The sequence below is a fragment of the Podarcis liolepis genome (genome assembly GCF_965112155.1).
Source record: "Podarcis liolepis genome assembly, chromosome: 1".
Lineage (NCBI taxonomy): Eukaryota > Metazoa > Chordata > Lepidosauria > Squamata > Lacertidae > Podarcis > Podarcis liolepis.
This window is the reverse complement of record NC_139554.1, coordinates 22,649,242-22,674,776: the sequence shown is the minus strand read 5'-3', so window position 1 is coordinate 22,674,776 and position 25,535 is coordinate 22,649,242. Positions and strand designations below refer to the sequence as shown.

Sequence of the window (25,535 nt, the reverse complement as noted above, 5' to 3'; positions counted from 1 at the left end):
AATGATTCATTTGTTTATTTCATTTTCCTGTTGACTAAATTTTCCTGTTCCTGCTAATGTAAGTAACCTGCTGTAAATGTATATGTATATATTTATCCAACTTGATAAGTGAGGCAATAAAGAATGGTATTGCCCCTCCATTCTTTCCCTTTCCCCATTGTCCACATCCCCTTTTTCTCTGGGGTTAATATTTTACTTCATTGCAATGTGTTTTCTAACACCACATGTCTCCTGTCTGCTAAGCCTTGCTACACTTGCTATGTCCAGCTGGTTGCATTTGTTGTTAATACTTGCATGCATTTATTATGTGTTCCTTTTATTAATTCTCAGGGCTGCATGTCCCCCTGACCCCTCTGGTTTAGTAACAGAGTTAAGGATAGCTTAAAGCTCCCATTTATATATAAATTGTCGCAATTCCTTTGAAACAAGTCTTTGCTAAGCAGCACAATAACCCGAAAAGTTACAGTGAAGACAAAAGCACCTTCTAATATCATAGTTGAGGCTGAAAGGATTAAATCATTTGCTTGCTAGGGCAATGAACAGGCTACAAACTTGCTCATTCTTTTGAATAGTAATACTCATTTCTGAGGAGCTGTCTTCTCTGACTCAGCAGTGCTCTCCATGTTGTCCTGCTGACAGAAATGGGGGAGGGGATTTTCAGATATTCCCCTCCTTTCCCCTTGCAGCCCCCTGTGTCCCCTAAAAATCTCTGCTCAAGGGTCGGGGGACAATCTAGGAACAGCATGGGAGTTGGCACTGAGAGCAACGGGCAGAAGGGGTAATTGGTGAATATTGCCTCCTATGAAAGGGCAAGTCTGAATCCAACCTGTTACAATGAGTTATTTATTATGATGGTGCATATTCCAGACAAGTTATGCACTTTTAAGACCTATTAATTTTGATGGCAGAGAGGTGAGCACATGCTAACTGTTTCTGTGAAGATCAATGAGATGGAACTTGGGATAGATTGCAGCCTTGATTATAAATTTACCACGTGAAATTCAGTAGGTGCTATACATTAAGCTTACGTTATAACCGACAAATTATTAAGCAGTTGATTAAATTAATCAAGGAGATTTGTGGGTCAAGGTGAAGTGCAATGGGGAAACCTGCCTGTTTCCACACATACCCAATCTCTTTCTACACAACTGCAGCATAAAATGGTATTGTTGACGTACTACCTAATTTTGCTGATTTACGATTTTTAAGGCTCCAGGTGACATTACGCTTCAGCAACCTATAAAAGCCATTAAGGGGCAAGTAAGGGCAGAGGCAGGCACAGAAAAGGAAGCAGATTGTATAGCTAACCATTGGCATTGTGGTCAATAGTGAAGGGAACGCAACAGTATGGCCGAAACTCCGTTGTGATGGTCGATGAGATCATTTGTTCCAGTCCTCCAAAATATCGTTTCCCTGAAGCTGGCTTGCGAATAATGATTACAAACAAATTTGGGCCGAGAACCAGGCTACGGATGGCAAGCAGGATTATTATTAATGAGGTGAGTCTGCACGGGCGGGAATAATTAAAGCGCTTACTCAATCATTTTTTTATTTTTCGCAATTCATTTCATCACTGTTTTGTATTGTTTGTGCAGCAGTCAATGTATATGGTGGTTTACGGAATAATTTATTTGGAAAGTACTTTGCCCAAAGGCATTCACAATCTACTAAAGTTTTACAGCGAGATGGGAATTGGAAAGAGGAGGGATAGGGGCAAAAAAGGGAACAAGGGAAACAAATGCATGTAATTTGTTGTGGTTCCATATTTCATTGTCTGAAATACTCCTTCACACAAGATGCAGTCCTGAAAGACTTCTTCACACATGGATGTGGTAGCAGCCACCACCTTAGGTAGCTTTTTAAAAGGCATTAGATAAATCTGCAAGGGAAGGATCTATCAGTGAAAATTAGCTGCAAAAGTGTAGAGAACCTTTCTGCCCAGAGGCAGTATACTGGGGAGCAGCAATGGGAGACCCCTCTTGCCTTGACAGAAGCATTCAGCTGACCACAGTGTGGAAACAGGATGTTGGACTAGATCAGGGTTCCCCAAACTTGGATCTCCAGCTGTTTTTGGACTACAGTTCCCATCATACCTGACCACTGGTCCTGCTAGCAAGGGATGGTGGGAGTTGTAGTCCCCAAAAGCAGCTGGAAACTCGAGTTTGGGAAACCCTGCACTGGATTAACCCTTTGTCATATCCAGCAGGCCTATTTGTATTTTTGTGTGGTTAAGAATGAAGATGTGTGACAGCTTAAGCAAGCAATGACTTCATAGGTAATACTTAACTGGATTTGGGCTCTTGTTTCCAGTGATAATGTCTAGGCTCACGGTTTCTGACCATTGGCCACTTGCCAACAACATCTGGCAAGGCACTGGCTCCCTACCCCTGGTCTAGGCAAGATGAACAGGAGGGCATTTTAAAGTGCACTTCTAGTGATGGCAAAAATATGGTCCAGATGAAGATAGGCATCTGATTTCTTGTTAACCTAGATGCCCTTTTTGTAGCATACAGAAGATCCCATCTCACTGTATTTATTTAAAAAATAGTAGTTCACTTTTCCTCCAAAGGCAGCATACATGATTCTCTCCCCCTCTCACTCATATTTTATCCTCACAACAACCCTGTGAGGGTAGGTTAGGCTGAGATAGTGGTTGCAAGGGAGTTTTGGACCTGAGTCTCCCCAGTTCTTGTCTGAGTCTTTACACCTTCACTGTAGGTGTATTAAATATTCTTCTCTCTCTATTTTATCAATGTGCTGCCCCTCCAGTTATTGAGATATCTTTCTTTTCTGCATTTCCAATGTTCTTTCAGAGCTCAAGGGAAGTTATAATTTTTATGGTTCTTGATATTATTTATGTTGATGCAAGAGGAAAACTTAAAATTATATAGAAATATATGTCAACAGGATTTTCAGTCGGAAAGAAAGAAAGCCACACATGTGCTGAAAATATGCCAGAGTAAATCTTTGGATCCAACCATAGAGGGCCAGAAATGGCTAACTGATGAATTCTAAAACCAGAATTGCTCAAAGATGACATGGAGGGAGGGAGTACAGTACTTTATGGCAAAATTATATTAACAAACAAAAACAAGTAAGATTAGGAAACACTCCAGAAATGGTGTACTCACTGGTTTTGGTTCACATGTCTTCTAGCGCCAGCGACTAATTCATGCTGCCAATGGCAAGCTGATCCAGAATGGGAAGCATGAGAATATCGAAAATGGGGCCATCCATGTTGATAACCAAGAAGAGGAGCATGAACATACCAACCTGTCTCCTTTTTCACCACCAGGTAAATCTCAATTGTAATACAGAATGAATGGGTGAGCAAGATCGCTTTGCCCCATGGAACCAGCCATGGCATTCAGCTTCCAAACTATCACCACCACCCTCCAGCCAGCCAGTTCCTCTCACTTCCAGCTCTAAGAACATGAAAAGCTGAACCAGACCATTGGTCCATCTAGCTCAGTATTGTCTACACTGACTAGCAGTGGCTCAGGCCAGGGTTTCACGCAAGGGTCTTTACCAGCCCAACCTGTAGATGCTGGGTATTAAGCAAGGGTCCTTCTGCATCAAAAGCAAGTGCTTTGCCACCAAGACCCAGCTCTTCTCCTTTTCCTTTGATCACCAGGTATGTCATTTCCCCATTCTGTTTCCAGGGCAGCTGTCTACCAGCTCCACCTGGTACGCAGGCTGAGACCCTACCTACCTCTGACTGTCTGGCCAGAGTGGTGCATGCTCTAGTTATCTTCCACTTGGACTACTGCAATGCGCTCTACGTGGGGCTACCTTTGAAGGTGACCCGGAAACTACAACTAATCCAGAATGCGGCAGCTAGACTAGTGACTGGGGGTGGCCACCGAGACCACACAACACTGGTCTTGAAAGACCGACATTGGCTCCCAGTACGTTTCCGAGCACAATTCAAAGTGCTGGTGTTGACCTTTAAAGCCCTAAACGGCCTCAGCCCAGTATACCTGAAGGAGCGTCTCCACCCCCATCGTTCTGCCTAGACACTGAGGTCCAGCGCCGAGGGCCTTCTGGCGGTTCCCTCATTGCGAGACGCAAAGCTACAGGGAACCAGGCAGAGGGCCTTCTCGGTAGTGGTGCCCGCCCTGTGGAACGCCCTCCCATCAGATGTCAAAGGGATAAACAACTACCTGACATTCAGAAGACATCTTAAGGCAGCCCTGTTCAGGGAAGTTTTTAATGTATGACATCTTAGTGTATTTTTGGTCTTTGTGGAAGCCGCCCAGAGTGGCTGGGGAAACCCAGCCAGATGGGCAGGGTACAAATAATAAATTATATTATTATTATTATTATTCTCCTACTCTGCTTTGTCTTACTGGATGGCCCAGCAAAAAGGAGAATAGGTATATTCAAGTTGCCTACTTGGGTCGTCTACCATTTGGAGACTCCAGGGAGCGGTGATCATTAACGTGTGCTCACCCAGGGGCCAGGGATAGTATGCAAGGCAAACTTTTCATCTGTACACAAGTGAATCTTGTACACATGTTTGGAATTGTTTGGCTGCAATAAAAGTAGTCTCCAAGTTATGATCTCAGTGAGTGAATATTTGGTCTCCTTAAAGTGAACTCGTATTCCTTATCAGCTTTATATTTCCAGAAACGATATCTTAGATTTGTTGCCATTGCAAGTGGTCTTAGTATTTTGGGTTAGGAAATGTGCACAAAGGGAATATCTGAATCACAAACTGATTTAATAAACAACTCCTCTTCCCAGGCAGCCCAGGAAAGGGCAGTTATGTGAAGATGGCAAAGAGAATTCTCATCTTTCTCTGCAAACTAAAAAAAAACACACCGCAGGATTCTTTATAGGAAGCCAAGGCAGCTAAAGTGATATAGAATGCTTGTACATTTATGTGAAGATATGCCCCAGGGACTGATTGTGGCATATGGATGAGTCTTACGGGGTACATTCAGACTATTTGTTGCAAATCCATGCTTCCTTCCTCAAGAATTGCAGGCTTCAGGTTCCCCCTTCCCTTTAAATGCTGACGTTGCAATATTGCAACCATATGTCCCTTTCCTTGAAACCCCGTCAGATAAATTAGATGCAATTTGCTGTAGATTAAAAAAAGAGACTTTGAGAGGGGTCCATATGCTCCAAATGGTTCAGATCACGGAAGTAGCTACATTTTACATCTACTGTACTGGTTTCTGTAGACCAGAACCTACTTCATCAGACGCCACAGGGTTCTTTGTTTTTTCTGCTGCAACATACCCACCGGGAAATTATTTTAATGGAGCACCCGCAGCAAATTGTGCCCATTGGGTCAAATATTTATGCCTTCCACTTCCTGACTTTGATCGGACCCAGTTCATCCAGCCCTAAGAATAAATGGCTGCTGTGAAGTGTTATGAAGACACAAAACAAGAACCTTAAGGTTAGAAGAAATTGCTAACAACAGCTTAAAACCAATCTGTGGTTTTTGGCTATTGGTTTAGCTATGCTCCAAATTGTGTTCTATTCCCTGTGTTTCATTGGAAAACTCGCATAGTCTTTGATCTATATTCAATATGTAGCTAGTGAATTACATTGCTAGTATCTTGTTAAGTCACTTTGAAACCTTTTCTTTTTTATATAAATTGACTGGCAAATGTAAATTATAGTCACAATCGTAATGGCTCTTCCCTCCTCTCCCCTTTTGGGATTTGTTTAGCTCCCTGAACATCGTCATCATCATTATTTTACCAGTCGCTGGTAACCAAAGGATGGGAGAGTTCTCTTGTTCTCTTGTGCTCAAATCCTGCTTGCTGGTTTCCCACAGGTATCTGATCTGTCACTGTGGGAACAGTATTCAGGGCTAGATGAGCCATTGGTCTCATCCAGCAGGCATATATATATATATATATATATATATATATATATATATATATAACCCACATTTAATAATAATAATAAAAAAAGAGGGAGAAAGAAATGGACAAACAGAACTTCTTACATCCTGTAAGGCATAGTGGTTAGAATTAAGAATAGAACTGCTGGTTTAGCTGCTAGCTTAATTTTAATTTGTTTATTCAGCTTCTTCTTTTTAAAGAACATCCCTTACAATAGTTGATGTACAGCTGACCGCACTGACCAGCAGCTCTTATGCTTCAGACTACAAAGGAGCAATGGATCAGTTAAGAATTCAAGGGTTTACATAAGAGCCCTGAAGACTTGTGGCATAAAATCACGAGGGTTTTTTTTAGTATTTGTTCTTCTGCTGTTGAATTTTGTTGATATTCTAGGACTTCTGCATGCACAATGAGAATTCCTTTCCCTCTCCTCTCCCCATGTGCCCCCCCCCAATCTGTTCTTTATTTTCCACCAACCTTCTGGGAAAAAAATTGGGGTAGGGTAGGGACACATGGAGAGAGAAAAGGTAGAGGAGCTCCTGTTGTACAGGCAGAAGTCCTTGTGTTAACAAGATGACTTTGCAGGATACAACCCTCTATGTCTACCCCCCCCCCGCCTTTGGTCTGTAGCATCTCAAGGCCAAACTAGATAGTCAAATTTCTGTAATGGTTTTTTTTTTAATGAATAGTCGGTGGAAGGCCAGGGAGAGAAGGAAGATCAGAACGTCGTCATAGAGGGAGGTTTTACCCTTTCTTCACATCAAGCTCATGATCCACAACAACTGTTCACAAAAGGAGGAAAGGGACGTCACACGCATGCGCGAAAGTGGCGAATCGCGACCCGCGGACGTGGGTTGCGTTCGCTTCTGGATGCGAATGGGGCTCCAGAATAGATCCCGTTCGCATCCAGAGGTACCACTGTATTTATTGATAAGTTTAAGCAATGTGGAGATTGCCTTTTAAATTGTAATAAGTGAAGGTTCTAGGGTAAGCAGTTTTCCTTTCCTAATCTGTGCTACTCATTGTGATCCCAAGAGTAATTTGAAAGGTGCCTTGAACACCACTGGTAATCAGTGACAGAACTATTCCTGCTAGGCAATGTGGTGGAATTGACAGAGCATTCTACTAGGACTGGAGAGACTTGGATTCAAATCTCTGTTTGGGGCCTAACTCAAGCATCATGTCGGTGAAAAAGAGCACAGGGCTATTACTGCTGGAATCTCCTTGTTACGAAACTGTTGAAGCTGCAGGAGCCTTGCTGTATCTGGCCACACTAGCAGCATGACTGTGTCTTAGTTTGCTTTCACACTAGCATTTTCCCTGGCATTGACAGCACTAGTAAATGGCATGGTGGAGCAGAGGCACTTTGCCTGATCTTGTGGCAAGTGAGTCATTGTTTCTTACCAGGAGGGTGAGGGTGGAGGCAGTGGGGAGGGCACCGCAGTGCGAACGCAGTGGCCAGGAGCATTGCATTGACTCCGCTGGTACATTTGCACCGTGCTGCCACCTCATGCCTCCCCCTACAATGAAACTGCAGCAGTGCAGCTAACTGGAGGTCGTGTCTCTCCATCCCACCATGCTACAGATGGCCAATCTTTCTCCACTAACTTTTACGGTGCATTCAAGTATTGTCAGCCCAGTGCATTATAGTATTTTCTGCTAAGATGTAGTTCTGAGTTCAGATGAATTAAAAAAAACCAGAAAAACCCACAACTGCAGCACCAACTATCTAGTGCAACAGACAAACTGCTTCATGGGTATGATCTGTTTCGTGGCTTCTTGTGGATCGAAGCTGAGGGGTTTTCCATTGCACAGGGCTTCCACTGACAGAACCCATTAACTGAATCCTGTCCAATAGGTTAACTGTTTTCTGTACGTGCATACTAAAGGCCAAAGTAGACATGAGGAAAGAATGTGGTTGATAATGCTAATGTGGAGGGTGGAGCAGGGATCGGGGCCATGTTTTTGTTGGCATCTCGTTTTATTCTGAACAGTTGCTGTAGTACCATATGGGCACCAATAAATTGCATTTGGGTATATTTTTAAAAAAACTTATCAACGTGCTCACGTTTTATGTTTAAGTACCGATATTCAAATTGCTCCTTTTCCCTTTCCTATTTTTCAGAAGGAAAAATGGACAAAGTCAAGTGGATTCTGACCTGGCCGCTGATAATCCTCCTCTTTTTCACCATCCCAGACTGCAGCAAACGACGATGGGAGAATTTTTTCATGCTGACGTTTCTCTTATCCACCCTGTGGATTGCTGTGTTTTCCTACTTTATGGTGTGGCTGGTGAGTGCAAAGACACTTTTTAACATGAAGATTTATTTTGAAATACAGTTCAGAATACAGGTTCCAGTAAGGTATAACTCCACATACCAACACAGGCGGTAGGGAATAGATGACGTGATAGAGGCACCATTGGCCATGATATGTACTCATCCCATTATCATCTCTGCTCACACAAACAGGGACATTTCTTTGTTGGGTTCAGTAACCTGCAAAACAAATTTGGCCAGCGACAGCTATGGGGCAAAAGTGTGTGTGTAATTGTAGGCATCTGTATATTTACTATATAGTTTTGTAGCCTTAATTATATTTTATGGTCATTTGTTTTTTTTAAAAAAACATAGGCAACTGAACTTCCATCTTACCACCACCATTTAATTATTTTAAAACAAGCATTACATTTTAAAACAAGCATTACATTTTTATTTTGCATTTCCTCTTAGGAATGCACGTACATTGTTCTCGCTTGCTAATTTTACCTTCACAACACATTGGACTTCCGGCACGTTGGACTGAGCTATAGTGGCTAGTCCGAGATCATCCAGGCAGCTTCAGGGTTGAAATGGGGATTTGAGCCTCAGTTTTCCTAGTTCTAGTCTTCTATAGTAGCTCAGGCCCAGGGGCCATAAGAGGTCCTCTCAAGTCTCTACCCTGCTCCTGGGACTCTCATCAGGCCAAGCCCCCTCTCCCCAGACCACAACACCTTACTCATCCTGCTCTGTGCCCTCCTCAAAAGGGCTTTTGCCCAGCAGAATGTGTCCTCGAACCATAGCAATGCTTCTTGCTTGTTTGGATGGAGACAGGTGTCTGCGTGTGTCTGTGAGTAAGCCTATGATTGGCTGGAAATTCCCCTAATGGTCAAGGGTAAGAGACACACCCATTGTTCTGCCCACCTTTCACTTGTCCGCCTGCTGCAACCACCACACCACGTTGGGGGTCCCATCTGCACTATACAGCTAAAGCACTGTTATGCTTCTTTAACAGTCATGGCTTTCCCCCAAAGCATCCTGAGAGCTGTAGTTTGGGTGCTGAGAGATGTTAGGAGACCCCTATTCCTCTCACAGAGCTACAATTCTTAGAGTTCCCTGGGGAAGACGGGTTGTTTGTTGAACCCCGTCTGGGAACTGTGGCTCTGTGAACAGGTTTCTCCTAACAACTCTCAGCACCCTTAACAAACTACACAGTTCCCAATATGCTTTGGGAGAAGCCATGACTGTTCACAGTGGTATAATGCTACTTTAAATGTATGGTGGCCTGGCTTTCTATGGTTTTCCTTCTATGGTCTTCCTGCGTGTTAGATCAGCAGCGAAGAGTCATGCCCGTTGGAAGAGCAATATATAGGTATTTAGGATAGAACCCAAGGGCTGCTTAGTTGAACCATCCCAGGCAGCTTATGTACGGACTGCCACTTCGCATGCTTTTTAACGTCTCACACAGGCACTGGGAATGTTTCCTGCACAATTTCTATTAAATGAATGGGAGGTACACAAAGGAACACACCACACAGCTCTCCTCTTGTGGATGATCCCTGTTATCTGCAAGCACTTTTTGTTGTTGTTGTTCTAGGTGGTTAGGCAGATTATTGCTGCAATTTAGTTCCATTTCTGAAATTCTCATGTTTGTGTGTTTGATTCACTTTAACTCCCACACACTCAAGGAGTTAAAGTATCCTGTGAGTCACAATTCTTTTCGTGAACGCCCAAAAAGAGGCTTCTCTATTGTTTTCAACTCCTGTGTTTTCCTTTGTCGCGTAGGTTACGGTGATTGGTTACACTCTGGGGATCCCTGATGTTATCATGGGCATTACCTTCCTAGCTGCAGGAACCAGTGTGCCAGACTGTATGGCCAGTTTAATAGTAGCAAGACAAGGTATGGTCTGCATCGGTTTCTGGGAAATGGGGCGCGTGTTCTTGACACATTCAAGCAATTCTCTTGCGTGTGATATACACAAATGGGTTTGACCCTGTTTGAAAAGCAATGTGCGGCTAAAATAGGGTTGCAATGGTTAATCACTTAGATTAATCAAATAAAATAGGTGCTCTTGATTAATTGGGTAGCAGGTATGTGCATACACGTGAGGAAAAGGACAGAATACCTCGTTTAAGATGTTGCTGGACACCTGCAGTTTTGTAGAAGTTAAAAATTACTGGTTCTGGTATGCATATGCAATTTTTAAACCTGTTTTTATAAGGTACCCCCCTTTCATATAAGATCTCTGCTGCTATGCATGTATTAGATCATCTAGAAAGAAAGGTGGGATTTCATGTCATACTAAAACAAATGTTTGGTCAGTGCAACATTTCTGCTTGCCTGCCAGAATATCCTCCTCTTTCCTCCCCTTGTGTGCTGTTCTTGGGGGGGTTCTCCCAGAAGATAATTCTCCAGATGTTGTTGAGCTGCATCTCCCATCATCCCTATTAACCAATGATGCATGGGGCTGCTGGGAGCTGGAGTTCAACAACATCTGGAGGGCCACAGGTTTCCCATTTCTGATTGGGTTTTGTACTGGTCAAGGGAATCAATCAGTGGAGAGCCCTAGAATCCATGCTGAAGTTTTTACTCCAACCTCAGAGTTAATGTGGCATATCTTAAATCAACTTTTTGACCTTTAACTGGGTCTCTTCTGGCAATTATGAAACAAATTTGAATCATCAGTCAAGAAAATAATTACAGCTGAAATAAAAAGTACTAGCTATTAGGATTAAGTGAATGTCACTGTATTATGCTACATGACTAAGGTGCCAAGGGTTTCACATAATTCTCCAAGATATAGTCTTTGCATACCTTAGGACTACAAATATACTATGGTTTTGAACCAGTCCAGATGGCATGGGACTTATTCCCACACTATGAGCCATGAAGACTATTGTTTTCTAAACCTGGTGAGAATTCTCAGAGAGATCCATGGCCAGCACACAAACCTATAGTCCCCAAGGCCACGACAGCTAAGCCCATCTAACCCTTGGTTGATAACGAGAGTTACTGTATCAGTCATTGGGGGGGGGGGCGTGTCAAATGTACCAGGAGAAAACCATAAAAATAAAACACGCAAGAATGGTGATAAGCTTATTGTCTAAACATGACTTGTCCTCTCTGCTTCTTGCTTGGTTGTAAAGACAGTCGTTGCATGAATCAATGTGCTTGTTTTAATTGTGAATTTTTTCCCTTTTCAGGCTTAGGTGACATGGCAGTTTCCAATACAATAGGCAGCAATGTGTTTGACATTCTGGTGGGCCTCGGAGTGCCATGGGGCTTGCAGACGATGGCGGTTAATTATGGCTCATTTGTACGTATACAAACTTAGACATTCCTCATTAAACGTCTTGTTTCAGAAGCAGATACAGTTGAAAGATGGTTATCTTTTTCTTTTTTTAAAATATCTGGGCACTGCTTAGCTGAAATTCCTAGGTGTTCAAATTCGCTGTGTGTTCAGTCCTCCAAAAATTCACACACACACACACACACACACACACACACGAGAGAGAGAGAGAGAAAGAAAAAGAGAGAGAAGACGCTGTACATAGATTCCATAATTTGATTTCTCCAACCCAGATCTTTCTTGACCAAGTAGTTTGATCCCCAGCTATGACACCACTATAATTGGGGGAGTTGGGCCTTGCAAGGCAGGGGTGGAGAACCACTGGCCCTCCAGTTGTTGTTGTTGTACAACTTACATCATTATCCCTGACCGTTGGCCATGAAGGGCCTTGATTAAGTAGCCCTGCTGGTAGGTGAAAAAAATTGGCCACTTTTTCTCACATCACATGGGCCAGCTGCCCAACTGGAAGTAGTGACTTGATTGTTGTAAACTCCACAGTTACAATACATGTCCAATGAGTTCAGCCACACATAAAGCAGCAAGACACCCCAGAAGCCTCCCCAATAATACAGAGGCATATATAGTGTCCTTCTGTTTATCATGGGTACCCAGCAATAGGCCGTGGAACGGCCAGTGGGCTGTGCCTGGCCTAAGGCACTGTGTAGCTCAATATTTTGGGTGGTTCTAGATGTTGAAGCTTCCCCAACTGCTACTGGTTTCTCATTTATTAGTCTTCAGCTCCTGGTTTGATAGGATTGCTCCCTCTGCTGTTGCCAAAGATATAGCCTCATCCTCTCCTCACTTTTCCCAGTCAAAAGCACAGAGAGATCAGTGGCGGAGTTTGGGCTCTGAAATTTCAGCAGCGCCCTGTGCCATGCTAAAATTTGGCACCCCTCCCTTGCCTCTCACGCTCCATTCTACATCTTTGTTGTGGCACCCCCTGCAGCACTGGCGCCAAGTGTGGCAGAAGCAGTCCTGCTACCCTAAAACCACCTCTGCAGAGATGCATTACACCCCAGGTTCCTGTTTGGAGCTGGTTTTTGTTGTGGAAAATAATGTCTGATCACTGCTTCTCTCTGGTTCTTGAATCAGATCCTTTTCAGCTGATGTCCATAGCACAGTCCTCACTGACTTCAAATGAGCAGAAAATTTCCTCTGTTTATACAGAACTAAACCTCGTTCATTATTTTTGCATGCACCATGTTACATAGAAAACAGCAATTTGATAGTTAGTGGGTCCTTGAGGTACAGTGGCATAGTTTTCAGCTGCATTTTTCTCCTTCTGATTTTCATAGGTCAAGATAAACAGCAAAGGTCTAGTCTATTCTGTCGTCCTTCTCCTGGGATCTGTAGCTCTTACTGTAAGTGTGTATTGTATTAGTCATTCTCTGCATCCAGTCAGTTTCATGTGATACAGCTATATAATTTGAATGTGATGCCAGAAGCCAGGTTCTCCAGAGAACTTCACAATTCGTGTATTTTTAGATGTCAAAGCTTCAGTGAAATCCATGAAATCGCAAGAGGTATATTTCCTTTATATTTTAGGTAACACTAAAGAAAGCTGCGAATCTCTCCTGACTAGAGCAACATGCTGTCATGTTTCAAGGCTGTTATTGAGTTAAATAAATCCTAATTGTTTGATCACATGAATTGTAGTTAGTCAATTAAATTTGCAGACATGGTTTAATTTAAGATAAATAATGGTTCTGAAGTGATGATGATGATATACTTCCTTTGGGTTTTATCCAACATTGGGGCTTCATGCAGAATCTGTATCATGAGCTGGGTATTGACCAAGGTCCACACCACAACAGGTGACCCCCCCCAAGCCCTATCTCTCTGCATATCCTCCTCCTCTGCCGCCACTTTTGTACCATTTATGCAAGTGAGCATTGGACAAGATGCTCCCCTTCTGCTCCCATCCTGCTGTTTGTGTACTGCAAAGCTTCACTCAGAAACCCCTGACATTCTCTCATTCGCTACTGGTGGGGGGGGGGGTAAAAATCCTCATGACATCAGAATGCATGGATGCCAGTTTCCTTGTGCAGTGATTGAAATGCAAATTTAGAAAGGTCCTCCGAGACTGAAGTGTTTGTTTCCTCCAATACTTGTTTAACGCATGCATCATATTCTTGCAGGTTGGCGGGATCCATATAAACAAATGGAAACTTGACAAGAAACTGGGCATCTACGTTCTCGTCCTTTACGCCGTTTTCTTGTGCTTCTCGATACTGATAGAGTTTAACGTCTTCACTTTTGTCAACTTTCCAATGTGCCGAGAAGATGACTGAAAGAAACCGCCCTCGGATGTCATCTATATCGTTGTGCTATAAATGACAGGAGACATTTTACATTTCTACCTGCTTCTTATCCAAAATCTCAGTGTCTTTCCTGCTTCATCACCTTACAGGCACTTTTCCTCTACTTGGAAGGAAAGCAGATGCTTCTTTGAATAACAAGCTCAAGGCAACCAAAGCATTTCCCTCTTGCTCCTCTTTGCTGTGGATCTCAAGCAAAACTTGCAAAAGCCCAGTGGTATCCTGTTTCAGGCTCATTTAGGCAGTCAACCATCCATCAACATTCATATGAAGCTTGTTGCGGGCAGGGGGTGGGGGACATACCTTCCTTTGGCTTTCCAAATAAGAGGAAAGAGAAAGGGTCGAGATTTTATCTTGGGTCCTTGGAAGCATCTTGGCCATGGCCTCTAATGGACTTACTATGGCATGCACTACTAAGGACCTCCTATTTGCCCCCCACCCTTCAAGTGCTCTGTTTATAGAGAACTTTCACTGGCGCTGAGGAGTCACTGGTGGTGTTCGGTAGTACTTTGTCACCCTGTTTTTACTTTTTTATTTTATTTTTTAAAAGAAAGGTGTGAAAGATACAGCAACAGTAAGAGAAGGAAATGGATAATATACAGCACTACCGATGATGTACTCTGAAAATCTTGGTACCTAAAATGTCCATACTTGAAAATAGCAACAACACATTGTCCTGCAATCAGTGAGGAACAATTGCAAATATCAAGCTTGACTATACATGGAATATTAAGCTTACAAGTCAAAATGTTGTGCCAGCACCAGTAAGCGTAATCCCTAATTTTAGAGGAAAACTGAAAACTTAAATCCTGGGTGCTCAGTCACTAATTGTGAAGGTAATCATCTGAAGAAGAAGAAGAAAAAAGTCAGTCTAATCCACATGCCTTCCAGGTCTTCATAGGTGCACTGTGGATTTGAAGGTCTTTAACATTTTCGTAATAGATGTAGCTGCTCTAAAAATTGTTGCACAACCCCTGGTTTGTTGTTGTTCTGCTGTTGGGGCTCGTCTCCACCGTCCTGAAGGTGGACTGAAATTTCAGCTGCGTCTCTTTAAGTGCCCAGTGGAAATGGCCGTGCAATCGCTTTGCCACATGCTCAAGCCTTTCTTTTTCAAACAGGCTCGTGTTTTAGCAAAAGGGTTTTGGGGGGGGGGGGACTGGGCAGTAGGATCACGGCAAAAGAGCTGTTACCCTGCTTTGAAAAACTGGGACCTGAGCACACAGTGAAATAATTGTGGGGCACTGCATGATGTGCACAGGTATACATTATTATTCATGCCCTGCACATTTGAACCCACTTTTGGGCACGGCTTGCGCCTGCTTTGTTAGCACTGTGATCATTATCGGCTAAGAGTGGCGAGACTAATTGATGCCCTGTATCTGTTGTGTTAGGCAAGCAGCACCACAGTCCCAGTCCAGTGAAAAAAATGAGAAACAGTGGTGGAGGTGTGTGATATCAATTGAGAACCCTTAAATCCAAGCACATGGGCAGTTTCAAGGAGGAAAGCAAGGGTCCCAGCTATTTACCTGCTTGATTGCTTTGCTGCCATCTACTGCTCCGCACTTTGCAGACTAAATTCTCTCTCACCAAGGCCGCATCTGCACCATACCTTTTAAACACTCTTATGCCACTTTAACAGCATGACTTTCCCCCTCCCAATTTTTTTTTGGGGGGGGAACTGTAGCTTGTTCAGAGTCTTGAGAATTGTGATGAGGCCCCTATTCTTCACAAAGGGTTACAATTCCCACAGTTCCCTGGGCAGTGAGATGCAGTGGCGGAGGGAGGCAGGTGCGGTGGGGGCAGGCTACCCCAGGTGTCACCACTGGGGGGAGTGACAAAATGTCGGGCGGCACTCACCGCAGGGCCTGCAGTGCTCTCAAGCCATGCATCGCTCCTGGGAGAGACGCGGCGGCTTGGGCACGCGCAGGCTCCGCTCTGTCCAAACTGTCCACCTGCTATCCCCCCCCCCCAAGCTGTAGGGCGGCTGAGTGTGAGGAGGCAGGCAGACCGTGGTGTGCCCCACCCCTATGGGTGGCTCGCCCCGCCCCTGGGCACGCCGCCCCAGGCACCCAAGAGGCTTCCTCTGCCGCTGGTGAGATGAACTGTTAAACTACCCTGGGAATTGTAGCTCTATGAAGGGAACCTAGGGCTTATAACAACACTCAGCACCCTTAAAAAAAGAGTTCCCGGAATTCTTTGGGGGAAAGTATGACTGTTTAAAGTAGTACAATAGTGCTTTAAATGTATGCTGCCAATATGGCCCAAGTGCACTCTGAGAATTTATATTAGCTCAATCTGCAACCAAGAGGTGTTTGTTTGTTTGTTTGTTTGTTTGTTTGTTTGTTTGTTTGTTTTGCAAATCATGACTGACTTGGCAGTGGAGTTAAGAATCATAGCCCCCTAGAACCACAACCTGGTTTCCATTTCTCACCAGCATAGATCACAAATAAAATAAGTGTAAGATTGTTGGGTTTTGTTTTTTCATGGGGGGGATGTGACCAAGAGTAGAATACCTCTTTCAGCCTGTATTTGCTCTTCTTGTATAAGCAAGGAGATGGACACCTCCAGCATGTTGAGGTGCACTACTTGTGTCTAGATCATGTAAGGGAAATGCAAAAGGCTCCACTTTAGACCTTTAAGGAGAAGCACAAAACACGAAGCGCAAGCTGCTTATACATAGGAATGTCGGAAGCTGCCTTATACTGAGTCAGGCCATTGCTCCATCCAGCTCAGTGTTGTCTACACCAGGCATAGGCAAACTCGGCCCTCCAGATGTTTTGGAACTACAACTCCCATGATCTCTAACTAACAGGACCAGTGATCAGGGATGATGGGAGTTGTAGTCCCAAGACATCTGGAGGGCCGAGTTTGCCTGTGCCTGGTCTATACTGACTGGCAGCAGCTCTCCAGGATTTCAGACAGGGATCTCTCCCAGCTCTTCCCAGAGCTGCCAGGGGGTTTGAACCTGGGACCTTATGCATGTAAGGTAGCAGTGCTCTGCTACTGAGCCACAGCACCTCCTGATTACATCTGGGGTGGTTCACCTTGGCTACATGGAATGCTGAAACGCTGATCCCACCAAGATTCACCCCCAAAACATTTAATATTTTAATTACCATTCCTTGACTCCAAAATAACGAAAAGTTACGCTGGTAAATGCAGTTTCTACAGAAGCACAAGTTATCTTTATAAATAGCTTTTTTATTTTTTAATGTACATTACTAAATAAAATATATTGGATAGCTAAAAGATTTTGTGAATTAAAGAAAAAAAATTTAATATATTTTTGCATGCTCAGCTATTTGGCAGAATTCCTGCACTAATTGTATCAGTGACAGAATACTATATACAGTACCCCATGGCAGGAGGCAAGCAGGGCTTCTCACAAGGGACTTTTAAACTGCTTGAATTATTACACACAGATCTTTGGTGGTGCCACTAACCCTCCTGCTGTCTATCATTCTCACTGTTCACAACTCAAGCCTTTTTGCACTGTAAAGGTCCACACAACAACCCCCACCCCCACTAAATAGGATACTCTTTTCCCTTTCACCCATCCATTTTAGCCCATGCTGGCCCAATTCACAATGACCTTAGAGGAACTTCTGGAAAGGAAGGAAAGAAAAAATTATGCATTAAAAGCCTGCCCTCAAATTTCAGTGTACAACTCCATGGGAAAGTAGAATAGTGTGTTCCACATAGAGCCTTTCTGCTCCCAGGAAGCATTTTGAAATGCATCAAGATTGCAATTCACATTTAAATCTCTCCCCTTCCATTTCCCTTTCTTACAGGCTAGTTCTCCTGGGCATGTTTCATCACCTGGTGTGAGTGAACCATCAGGGATAGAACTTCCATAATGCTTCTCCTTAGACACAAGATTTCTCAAGGCAATTGAATCTCACAGGGCTGTTTCACACATTACATAGAGGCAAGCCTGGGTTTGCCAAAGTGTTGTACACTCAGCAGAGTCCTGGCCCTCTGCTGAGCGTATGATAGAAAACATACTTGCATACATGTAGCTTGTGTAGTATCCTAAATGTGTTTCCATGCATTCACAAGTGATTTTCAGCTGGTCCCCTAAAAATGTGTGAGCTGGCTCAGCATCCAAGCATTCAGTTATCAGGTTACGTGCATGCATGTCTGAATCAGCCCACATCCATACAAGCGGCAGGAAGAAGCTTAAAGGCCCTGCTAGTGCCGCTTGTGGAAAAGTCTGCTGTAGGCCGTCTCCTGCACGCATGAATCACTCAAATTGCACAGAACTGCTGATCCCTTTCAATGCAAATATGTGCACAGGAAATTCATTATACTGTATTGGGAAGTGTGCTGTAAATAGGAATTATTATTTTCAAACAGTTCACTTCATTTTTAATTGGTATGAGGAATTCATTGCTCATTTTGAAACTTAGTTTTATGCAAAGGGAGAAACGTACTACTTAATCTTCTTTTGTCTTTCATGATGAATTATCAGTATTGACCTAAGCTGGCAAGCGAATCCCAAGAATCAGCTTCAGCTGCCCCTAGTGCATCAGAAAAGTTGAAACAGCCTGTACCCTATACTTGGCACATGAGGGTGTGTGTTTAGAGAGATGCCATACTCTGCCCCAGATACCTGGGGGATGTGGGTACAGACAAATGCTTGTGTGTCCTTTTCTGCCTCTAGAACAGGGTTTCCCAAACTTGGGTCTCCAGCTGTTTTTGGACTACAGTTCCCATCATCCCTGGCCGCTGGTCCTGCTAGCTAGGGATGATGGGAGTTGTAGTCCAAAAACAGCTGGAGACCCAAATTTGGGAAAACCCTGTTATAGGGCCAATGAACAGCCCTTTACATGCTGCTTAAGGTGGCTTCTTGCCGTCCTCTGCCCTTGTGACCCAGCCCAATGGGACCATGGCAAAGAATAAGTGGAAGAGCATCACTGATTCTGCAATGATTGCCACTGGGATGGTGCTCTTGTGCTAGAGAAAGGGAACAAGATGTCCCCGCAAGCTGACAGTATGCACATGCTGCTGCCTAACTGTGGGCGCTTATCGGATGAGGCTTTTAAGTCTCTGATTGGATTAGCCCGTCCAAAGGATACCAATAGGATAAGGAAGGTTTGCTTATATGTTAGGTAGGCCTGATCTGTATAGGACAACCTTGAAGCATTCAGGTGTCTTTGAGTTATGGCACCAGAGGGAACATCTGTATAATATATAAGCCAGAGTACATGCACTTTCTTCCTATTCTAGGAATGCCATAATCTAAGGTAAGACCCAGAAGTAAAGACAAATGATTCAGGAAGAGGCATTGTGTTCTTGTACTGTTCCCTCATCACCCCAGAAAAGGAATGGTCTATATATGCCTAATAATTTCCTTCCCTTTTGCTTGTGGGCCCAAGAGACAAAAACTCCAGCCACAGGTCTCATTTCATGGCAGACTGGAAATTGCCTGCACTTTAAAGGAGTCCGGATTTGGATTCCAAAACCCCACAACCCCCAGATCCTGAATTTTGTTCAGTTTGTTATTTTTATCGCTGGTTATTTTTCAACAGAATGATACTTATACTCTCACCTTGATAAAAGGTTTATTCTATGTGGAATTTGATTATACTACATTATGTACACACACACAAATACATGATCTGACAAAAATGCATGTAGGATGGCAATGGTTATTTATGTTGAAGAGTCCCATAATATAGTTAATCCATATGCAAAGCCCATAGAATTAAAGCCATGCAAACAAAGTGAGTCTCCTATCTCCCAAGATTTCTTACATTCTTTTTGGGGGGAGAGGGAGGGGGGGAAGAATCTCTTAAGCTGGTCTCAAACTTGTGCCTTGTGTTTGCTCCTGAAACAGATTCACTCGTGTGGTCTGAAGAGAGAATACAACTACTAATGTATTTTGGGGTGCAGGGCAGGGGGAATTCCAAACATTACTGGAATTCCAGTAATGATGCGTTTAAGCTGTGTTTATTGGGGGAAGCTGAGTAAGTTTTAGATTGACAGTATGAAATGTATTGCACGGCTCCTGAAATGGATGAAAGAAAAGGCTCTCTACTCTGATACCAAAGTGGCCAATAGGTTAAACATGAAAATATTTCTTTATTTGGGAACGTATGCTGCAAAAAAAGAGAGAGAGTACAAGATGGATGAATTTTGCCATAAAGCACTGAATTCCCCAAAAGCTGATACTGTGTTAGTTTTATTACGTTAGCTGCCCTGAGCCCTGCTTCAGCCAGGAAGGGCGGGGTACAAATAAAATTTTATTATTATTATTCCCAAACCAGCAGTACACAGGTGTCTTATACACTATGAGCCACTGGACTAGCAAATGTATATGACGATACGCACGATTGCTACCCCAGTACACTCCCACAATCCCTGACACCTTGTGAGCAGTCCCAGGAAGTTGTACTGGTACTGTACACTTTCTCAGTGCAGCTAGCAAGTTCTCAGTGCAGCTAGCAACTATGAGTAGTAGCAGTGACAATATGCGAAATGGTTGTGTGGCAAAAGGAAGGGTATGCTTATCTGTGCAGCATTCAAAAGGCATTTTTAGGCTTCATGTTCTAGAATCTAGGAACATGACTGTAGCTTTAAATGTGACGAGCAAAGTCAAAGGTTTTGTTTCACAGCTCGTCAAAGCACACAGCCCTTCCAGCTTTATTTATTTATTTTGGAGGGGGAGTTATGAACAGGAGGGGGGCGGAAGGGGGCTTGCATATTCTTAGGAAGGAAGGGAAGTGTTGCCCTCACTCTGAATTGGCTTTATGACATCATAATGTCACTACATTTGATTGGCTCTGTGGCATCATGCAGTGCAGCCCTTAGCTGGCCAGGTCATACTTCCAAGTAGATGGAGACTAAATAAAATAATATAAAAGACAACAGAGAAGCAGACTGCAGAAACTAGCAGTTGCCCTCAAGCAGCAAATAAGTGGTTTTGATAACATATTGGTTCCCACTCACCCCAAAAAGTCTCTTTTCATGGGCCAGCCTTTTTGATATGCAAGTACTTGAATGTTTAGTTAAATGTTGTGGTTTGAGACCTACTTAGGAAGCTAACAGTATGATCCTAAACTCTTTATTTAGTAGTAAATCCTATAAATTGAATTGAGATTTACAACACAACCCTATGCATGCTTTATTCTAAAGTAACTTCAGTGGGGTTTAATCCCTGGTAAGTGGGCTTAGAACTTCAGCTCAAAATCCATGCCAGTGTACTTAGGATAGCATCTTGTTACTTGCTTTTCTCACAATTTATATAGCCTTTCTATATCAGACTATATACTGCTCTTTCTCCACTTCTGAACTGATCCATCTTACCCTGTTTTTACTCTGTCTTAAATGAAAAACAAGTCCTGTGCAGGTCTGTGAGTCATACTAAATATTCCATGCGTGTTTACTCAGAAGCAAGTCCCATTATCTTCAATAGAGCTTACTTCCTGGCCCAATAAGCACGTTTAGGATTACAGTTGATTAAATATGAAACTGCTGCTACATTCACTGGGGTGTGAGATGCTTATAGGACTGAGTTCCTCTAAAAGATCTTTGATAGCTAAATGCTTGATCAACCACCGAGAAAACTGGATGCAAAGCAGTTCCTTGCTGTACCTTTCTCGGAGACTTGAAAGTGGTTTAAAAGAGGGATCATGGCTTGCAGTGTGTCTTCTGACTTCTGCGCCCAGTAAGCAGGTTTTGCCTCATTTGGGGTTTGTTTTTTGTTCTTTAAAAGTCGTGCAAAACTTGCTTAATTATTTATTTGGGGGTTTATATATCCCGCCTTTCATACTAACCTCAAGGCAGCTAACTCATCATACACCACATATTGACCAGCAACAAAAGTGGGACACAAGAAATTTTTGTGTGCAATAAGGGGCGGTAAAGCAGTGCTCTGTCTCAAACCACTTTCAATTCTCTTTCAAAAACTATTGCGTTTCCAGCTTTCTGCAGCTCTCTCAAAAGAGCACGGCAGAGTAGAATGTAGTATGGCTGTTGGGTTTTCGTTTTTTGCAGTGTCCCTGATCCTGCAGTGGGAATCTGCACTTCAAACCTTACTAAGAGGGAGCACTACTAACTGAATAAATGCTGCAGGACCAGGGTTTGGTTTTGTGGTTCTGGGTTGTTTGGGTGGTTTTTCCTTTTTCCTTTTTAATGGTATGCAAGAGCTAGTTTGTGTTTATTTTTATGACTTTGTGATGATCCGAACTCTGACGTTGGGTTGCAAGTCAGCCTGGAAGACTGCCTACTGAGTCTTCCCTTTGGATCAGCATTTTATCCTTCGTGTCGTTCACTCTTAATCATCATTGTGCCAAGTTTATTTTATTTTTATATGATTTCTTACATCCACTGCAGATACAACAAAATAAGTAGCTAGTTTTTCAACAGTGGATTTTTGTTGTTGTTTGGTCAGTTTTAAGACATAAAGACACAGGAAAGGGTTCCAAATTATAATTATTTTCCTTAGGTCGTTTTTATACTGAAAAGTGTACAGAAAGTTGCATTCACCTCACCAAATTCTGTTGTGAATGTAGAAATTGGCGATCCAGCTCTCTCTCTTTCAGTTTCCACGACCTTCTGTCCTTTTCCATCTAAAGGCTCTTTCTTCTGATTTAAATGTTAAAGATTAGGTTGTTCCAACAGAACTTTTGTTTAGGTCATTGTTAACATTGCCTAAGCGCTGAGGTTAATGCAGGAAATTAAAACTCCAATGTAACTTTAAAGCAAATTATGAATAACCTTTGTACCCGTGTGAAACCAAAGATTTTTGCCATTAAAATTGCAGCACCTTAAAAGTTCAAAATTGTATAGTGGAAGGCCCCTTTGCTCCTTGGTATTCAAACCATCCCATGCTGTTTGATTCCCCTTTTCAATTAGGGCAAACTAGTGTTTGGTAGGGTTTAGAAATCTACTCTTCTGTTATCCTATACCAGTAGTTTGCAGCATTGCTATTTGTGCCATTTACTTGAACAGAGCAAGCAACTCCTGTCTAATGAACTAGAAAACCATTGCCCTGCAAATAGAAGACCATGTCAAAACCTTCCCTAAAAGGGCTGATTAGATCAGTCTTTAGTGTTTCTATCAGGCTTTCTCAACCTAGTACCCTCCTCACGCTTTTGGACCACACCTCCCATCATCACAACTCCAATATCTGAGGGACACCAGGTTGGAGAAAGACTGGTTTAGATGTTGTCACATTCATGGTTTCTTCTGCAGATACAAAGCAGTGGTTTTCAAACACAATAGTATCAGGGAATCCTTTCTGCATTAACTTTTCTGGTAAAAAAAAACACCCCACAACAAAGTCCAGTGCATTTGCAAAGCGTTCTGGGGGGTAGGGGAGTGTTTTGTTGTGTATATATTGCTGTGTTGTGACTGAATGAAGTGCAACACCCAAGACTCCCATGCAGATGCACATTAAAGGGCAAGAAGGTGGATGTGATGGACAAACCCTTTCAGGGAAACATAGCTGCCGTTTTTGATCTTCCCTGATAATATTCCAAAGGAGCCCATGGTTTCTTGGAGCACTGTCAGAAAACCACTCCCCTAATGAGTAGAACCTGATTCACCACCAAATTTGGCACGGCCTCTGGGTCACTGGTCTTGCAAAGGACACTCTTATGTGCACTACCTTTTATTTTATTTTTGTACTTTGCATGTTCTCCATGCTGCTGTCCTGAAATTCAAAGCACTTTCTGAAAGAAAATTGATTGTAACCGAGAGCTACTGTCGTTTTCCTAACTCCTTAATGAAAATTGCTAGCATGTCGTTTCTGTCTGTCTGTCTCTTGGCTTGTTTGTTCTTACGCCCACAGAAAGAATGTAGAACTCCTAAGGCCTGTCAACTCAAGATGCTTGAAAGGTGGATAGCTTCTGATATTCAATAACCTTGAATTGTGGTGAACTCTGAAAGCATCAGAAGCTGACATGGCCAGACAGGCAAGGTCTTCAAATGAGACTATGCCCATCACCTGTCTTTGGATGATATCCAATATTAAGCATACTTTGAGTAAATTCAGTGGTTTCAGTGGCCCTACTCTGAGTATGACTGAATACACATCACACTCCAGCGCCGGCCCAAGACATTTTGGCGCCTGAGGCAAACCACAAAATGGCTTCCACTCCCTGCCAGGGAAGAAGGGGTGAGCAAGGATCTGCATCAGGAACAAGGGGAGAATAAAAATCTTCATTGGGATCTGCTGCCCCTGTGGATCCTGCTACCTGAGGCAATCATCTCACCTTGCCTCATGGGTGGGCCGGCCCTGTCACACTCACTTTTCATTGCTACAAGATTATGGCCTTTATATTCATCAACTGTATGTGTTTTTTCCCCTTTTTTTAAAAGCAAAAAGCAAAACCGTATATAGTTCTTCAGAAAGCAGCAGTTTTGTTCCAAGTGGCTAAAACTCTTCAGCAAAGCTCTCCCTTTGTTGAGCGAGATGATTCAGGGACATTTCCGAGCACAGAACTAACTGCTGATCCATGTAGTTTTCTTTTTCCCTTCCATGTGCAACAGGTGTGTGCAGTGTGCATCCCACAATGGGGTATGGTGGTACCTCGTCTGAAAAAAAATATGAGATGCTTTTTATAGTGCTGCTCAGAGAATGGAAAGTGACAACTTTGTAAACTGTAAATTACACAGAATCTATTTATCATGTTATTTATTTTTTCAATGACTGTGACCTTATGCACTGTGAATGCTTTTGTGATATGGGGGTTCTTTGTACAGATCTGTATGTCATTATAAAGAAAATTCCAAACGTGATAATTTGTTACATAATATTGGCATGACCTTTGATTATTTTTATCGTGAAAAGGAGGGGGAAAACAATAGTTAATATGAAATGAAGATTTATATTTAAAATAAACCTAGCAGTCAGTATTGTAAGGCACTATATATATATGTATAACAACACATGTACACTGTCAATAAAATATATAAGGATAACAAGAGAGTGGCAGTGATGTTTTCCCCAGGAAAAGTGCGTCCAGGCATCAGGAATGAACACTCTCCTATTTAGGGCTGCATTCAAGTTGTAACTTGTTCCTTATATGTGCTCTAAATTGTGTTTCTCGGATTCCTACAAAAGCTGGAAATAATTTTGAAGACAGCTGCAAGACTTAAAGGGTTACATGGAAAATATTCCTATATGCAAAGCTGTTTTCAACATGAAGAACAAGAAATTGGCAGCAGCCTTTCCTGCTACTTGCCACCTCACCCTTTTAGCTGGAGGTGTTGCGATTGAACCATAGACCTTCTGCATTCAGAGCATATGCTCTACCACTGAGCTGTGCTCCCCTCCCCATTACAATCTAGGGCTGAGGTTCCCAGCATGACACTCTTGTGCCATCACAACACCCTCTGACACCCAGCTTGTTGCATTTAAATGCAAGAACTGGGCATTTCAGTAAGAAGAAAGCAAACTGTTGTTACTTTTGCTTAATTGCTCACCACATCCAGAAATAAAGATGCTTGTCTTTGCATGAGATCAGAGTGAGGGAAAGACTGGGAGCAGAGGAAGAGGTGACTACCGCCCCCTACCCTGTGCCACCAAACTTCCTGGGAAAGCACAAGTTTGACATGCAGGGCTGAGAAGCAACAAAGCTGCCTTCTCTGTTGATGCTGGAGCTGAAAGGAGCCCCAATAGAAATGCAAGGGATCTGGAGAGATGGTCCATAGATTCTTAAACAGGCTGGATTGTATGACATAATAAGCCACTAGGTCAGCTGAGCAAAATATAAATTCAGGACATTCTTCACACAG

The 25,535-nt window shown here is 42.9% G+C and overlaps 1 protein-coding gene across 2 annotated transcripts in view; it reads left to right on the top strand.

Annotated features, from left to right (window-relative positions):
• The window catches only part of SLC24A4 (solute carrier family 24 member 4), a 114,925-nt gene extending 90,412 nt beyond the window's left edge, over positions 1–24,513 (top strand). For both annotated transcript variants that reach the window (XM_083502156.1, XM_083502157.1), the window contains exons 11-17: positions 1,330–1,499; positions 3,157–3,295; positions 7,990–8,156; positions 9,908–10,022; positions 11,327–11,439; positions 12,768–12,833; positions 13,611–24,513. In XM_083502156.1, the coding sequence (XP_083358282.1) occupies positions 1,330–1,499; positions 3,157–3,295; positions 7,990–8,156; positions 9,908–10,022; positions 11,327–11,439; positions 12,768–12,833; positions 13,611–13,763 (923 nt within the window). In that variant the 3' untranslated portion in view covers positions 13,764–24,513. The remainder of the gene's footprint in view (positions 1–1,329; positions 1,500–3,156; positions 3,296–7,989; positions 8,157–9,907; positions 10,023–11,326; positions 11,440–12,767; positions 12,834–13,610) is intronic.
• Positions 24,514–25,535: the final 1,022 nt, after the last annotated feature.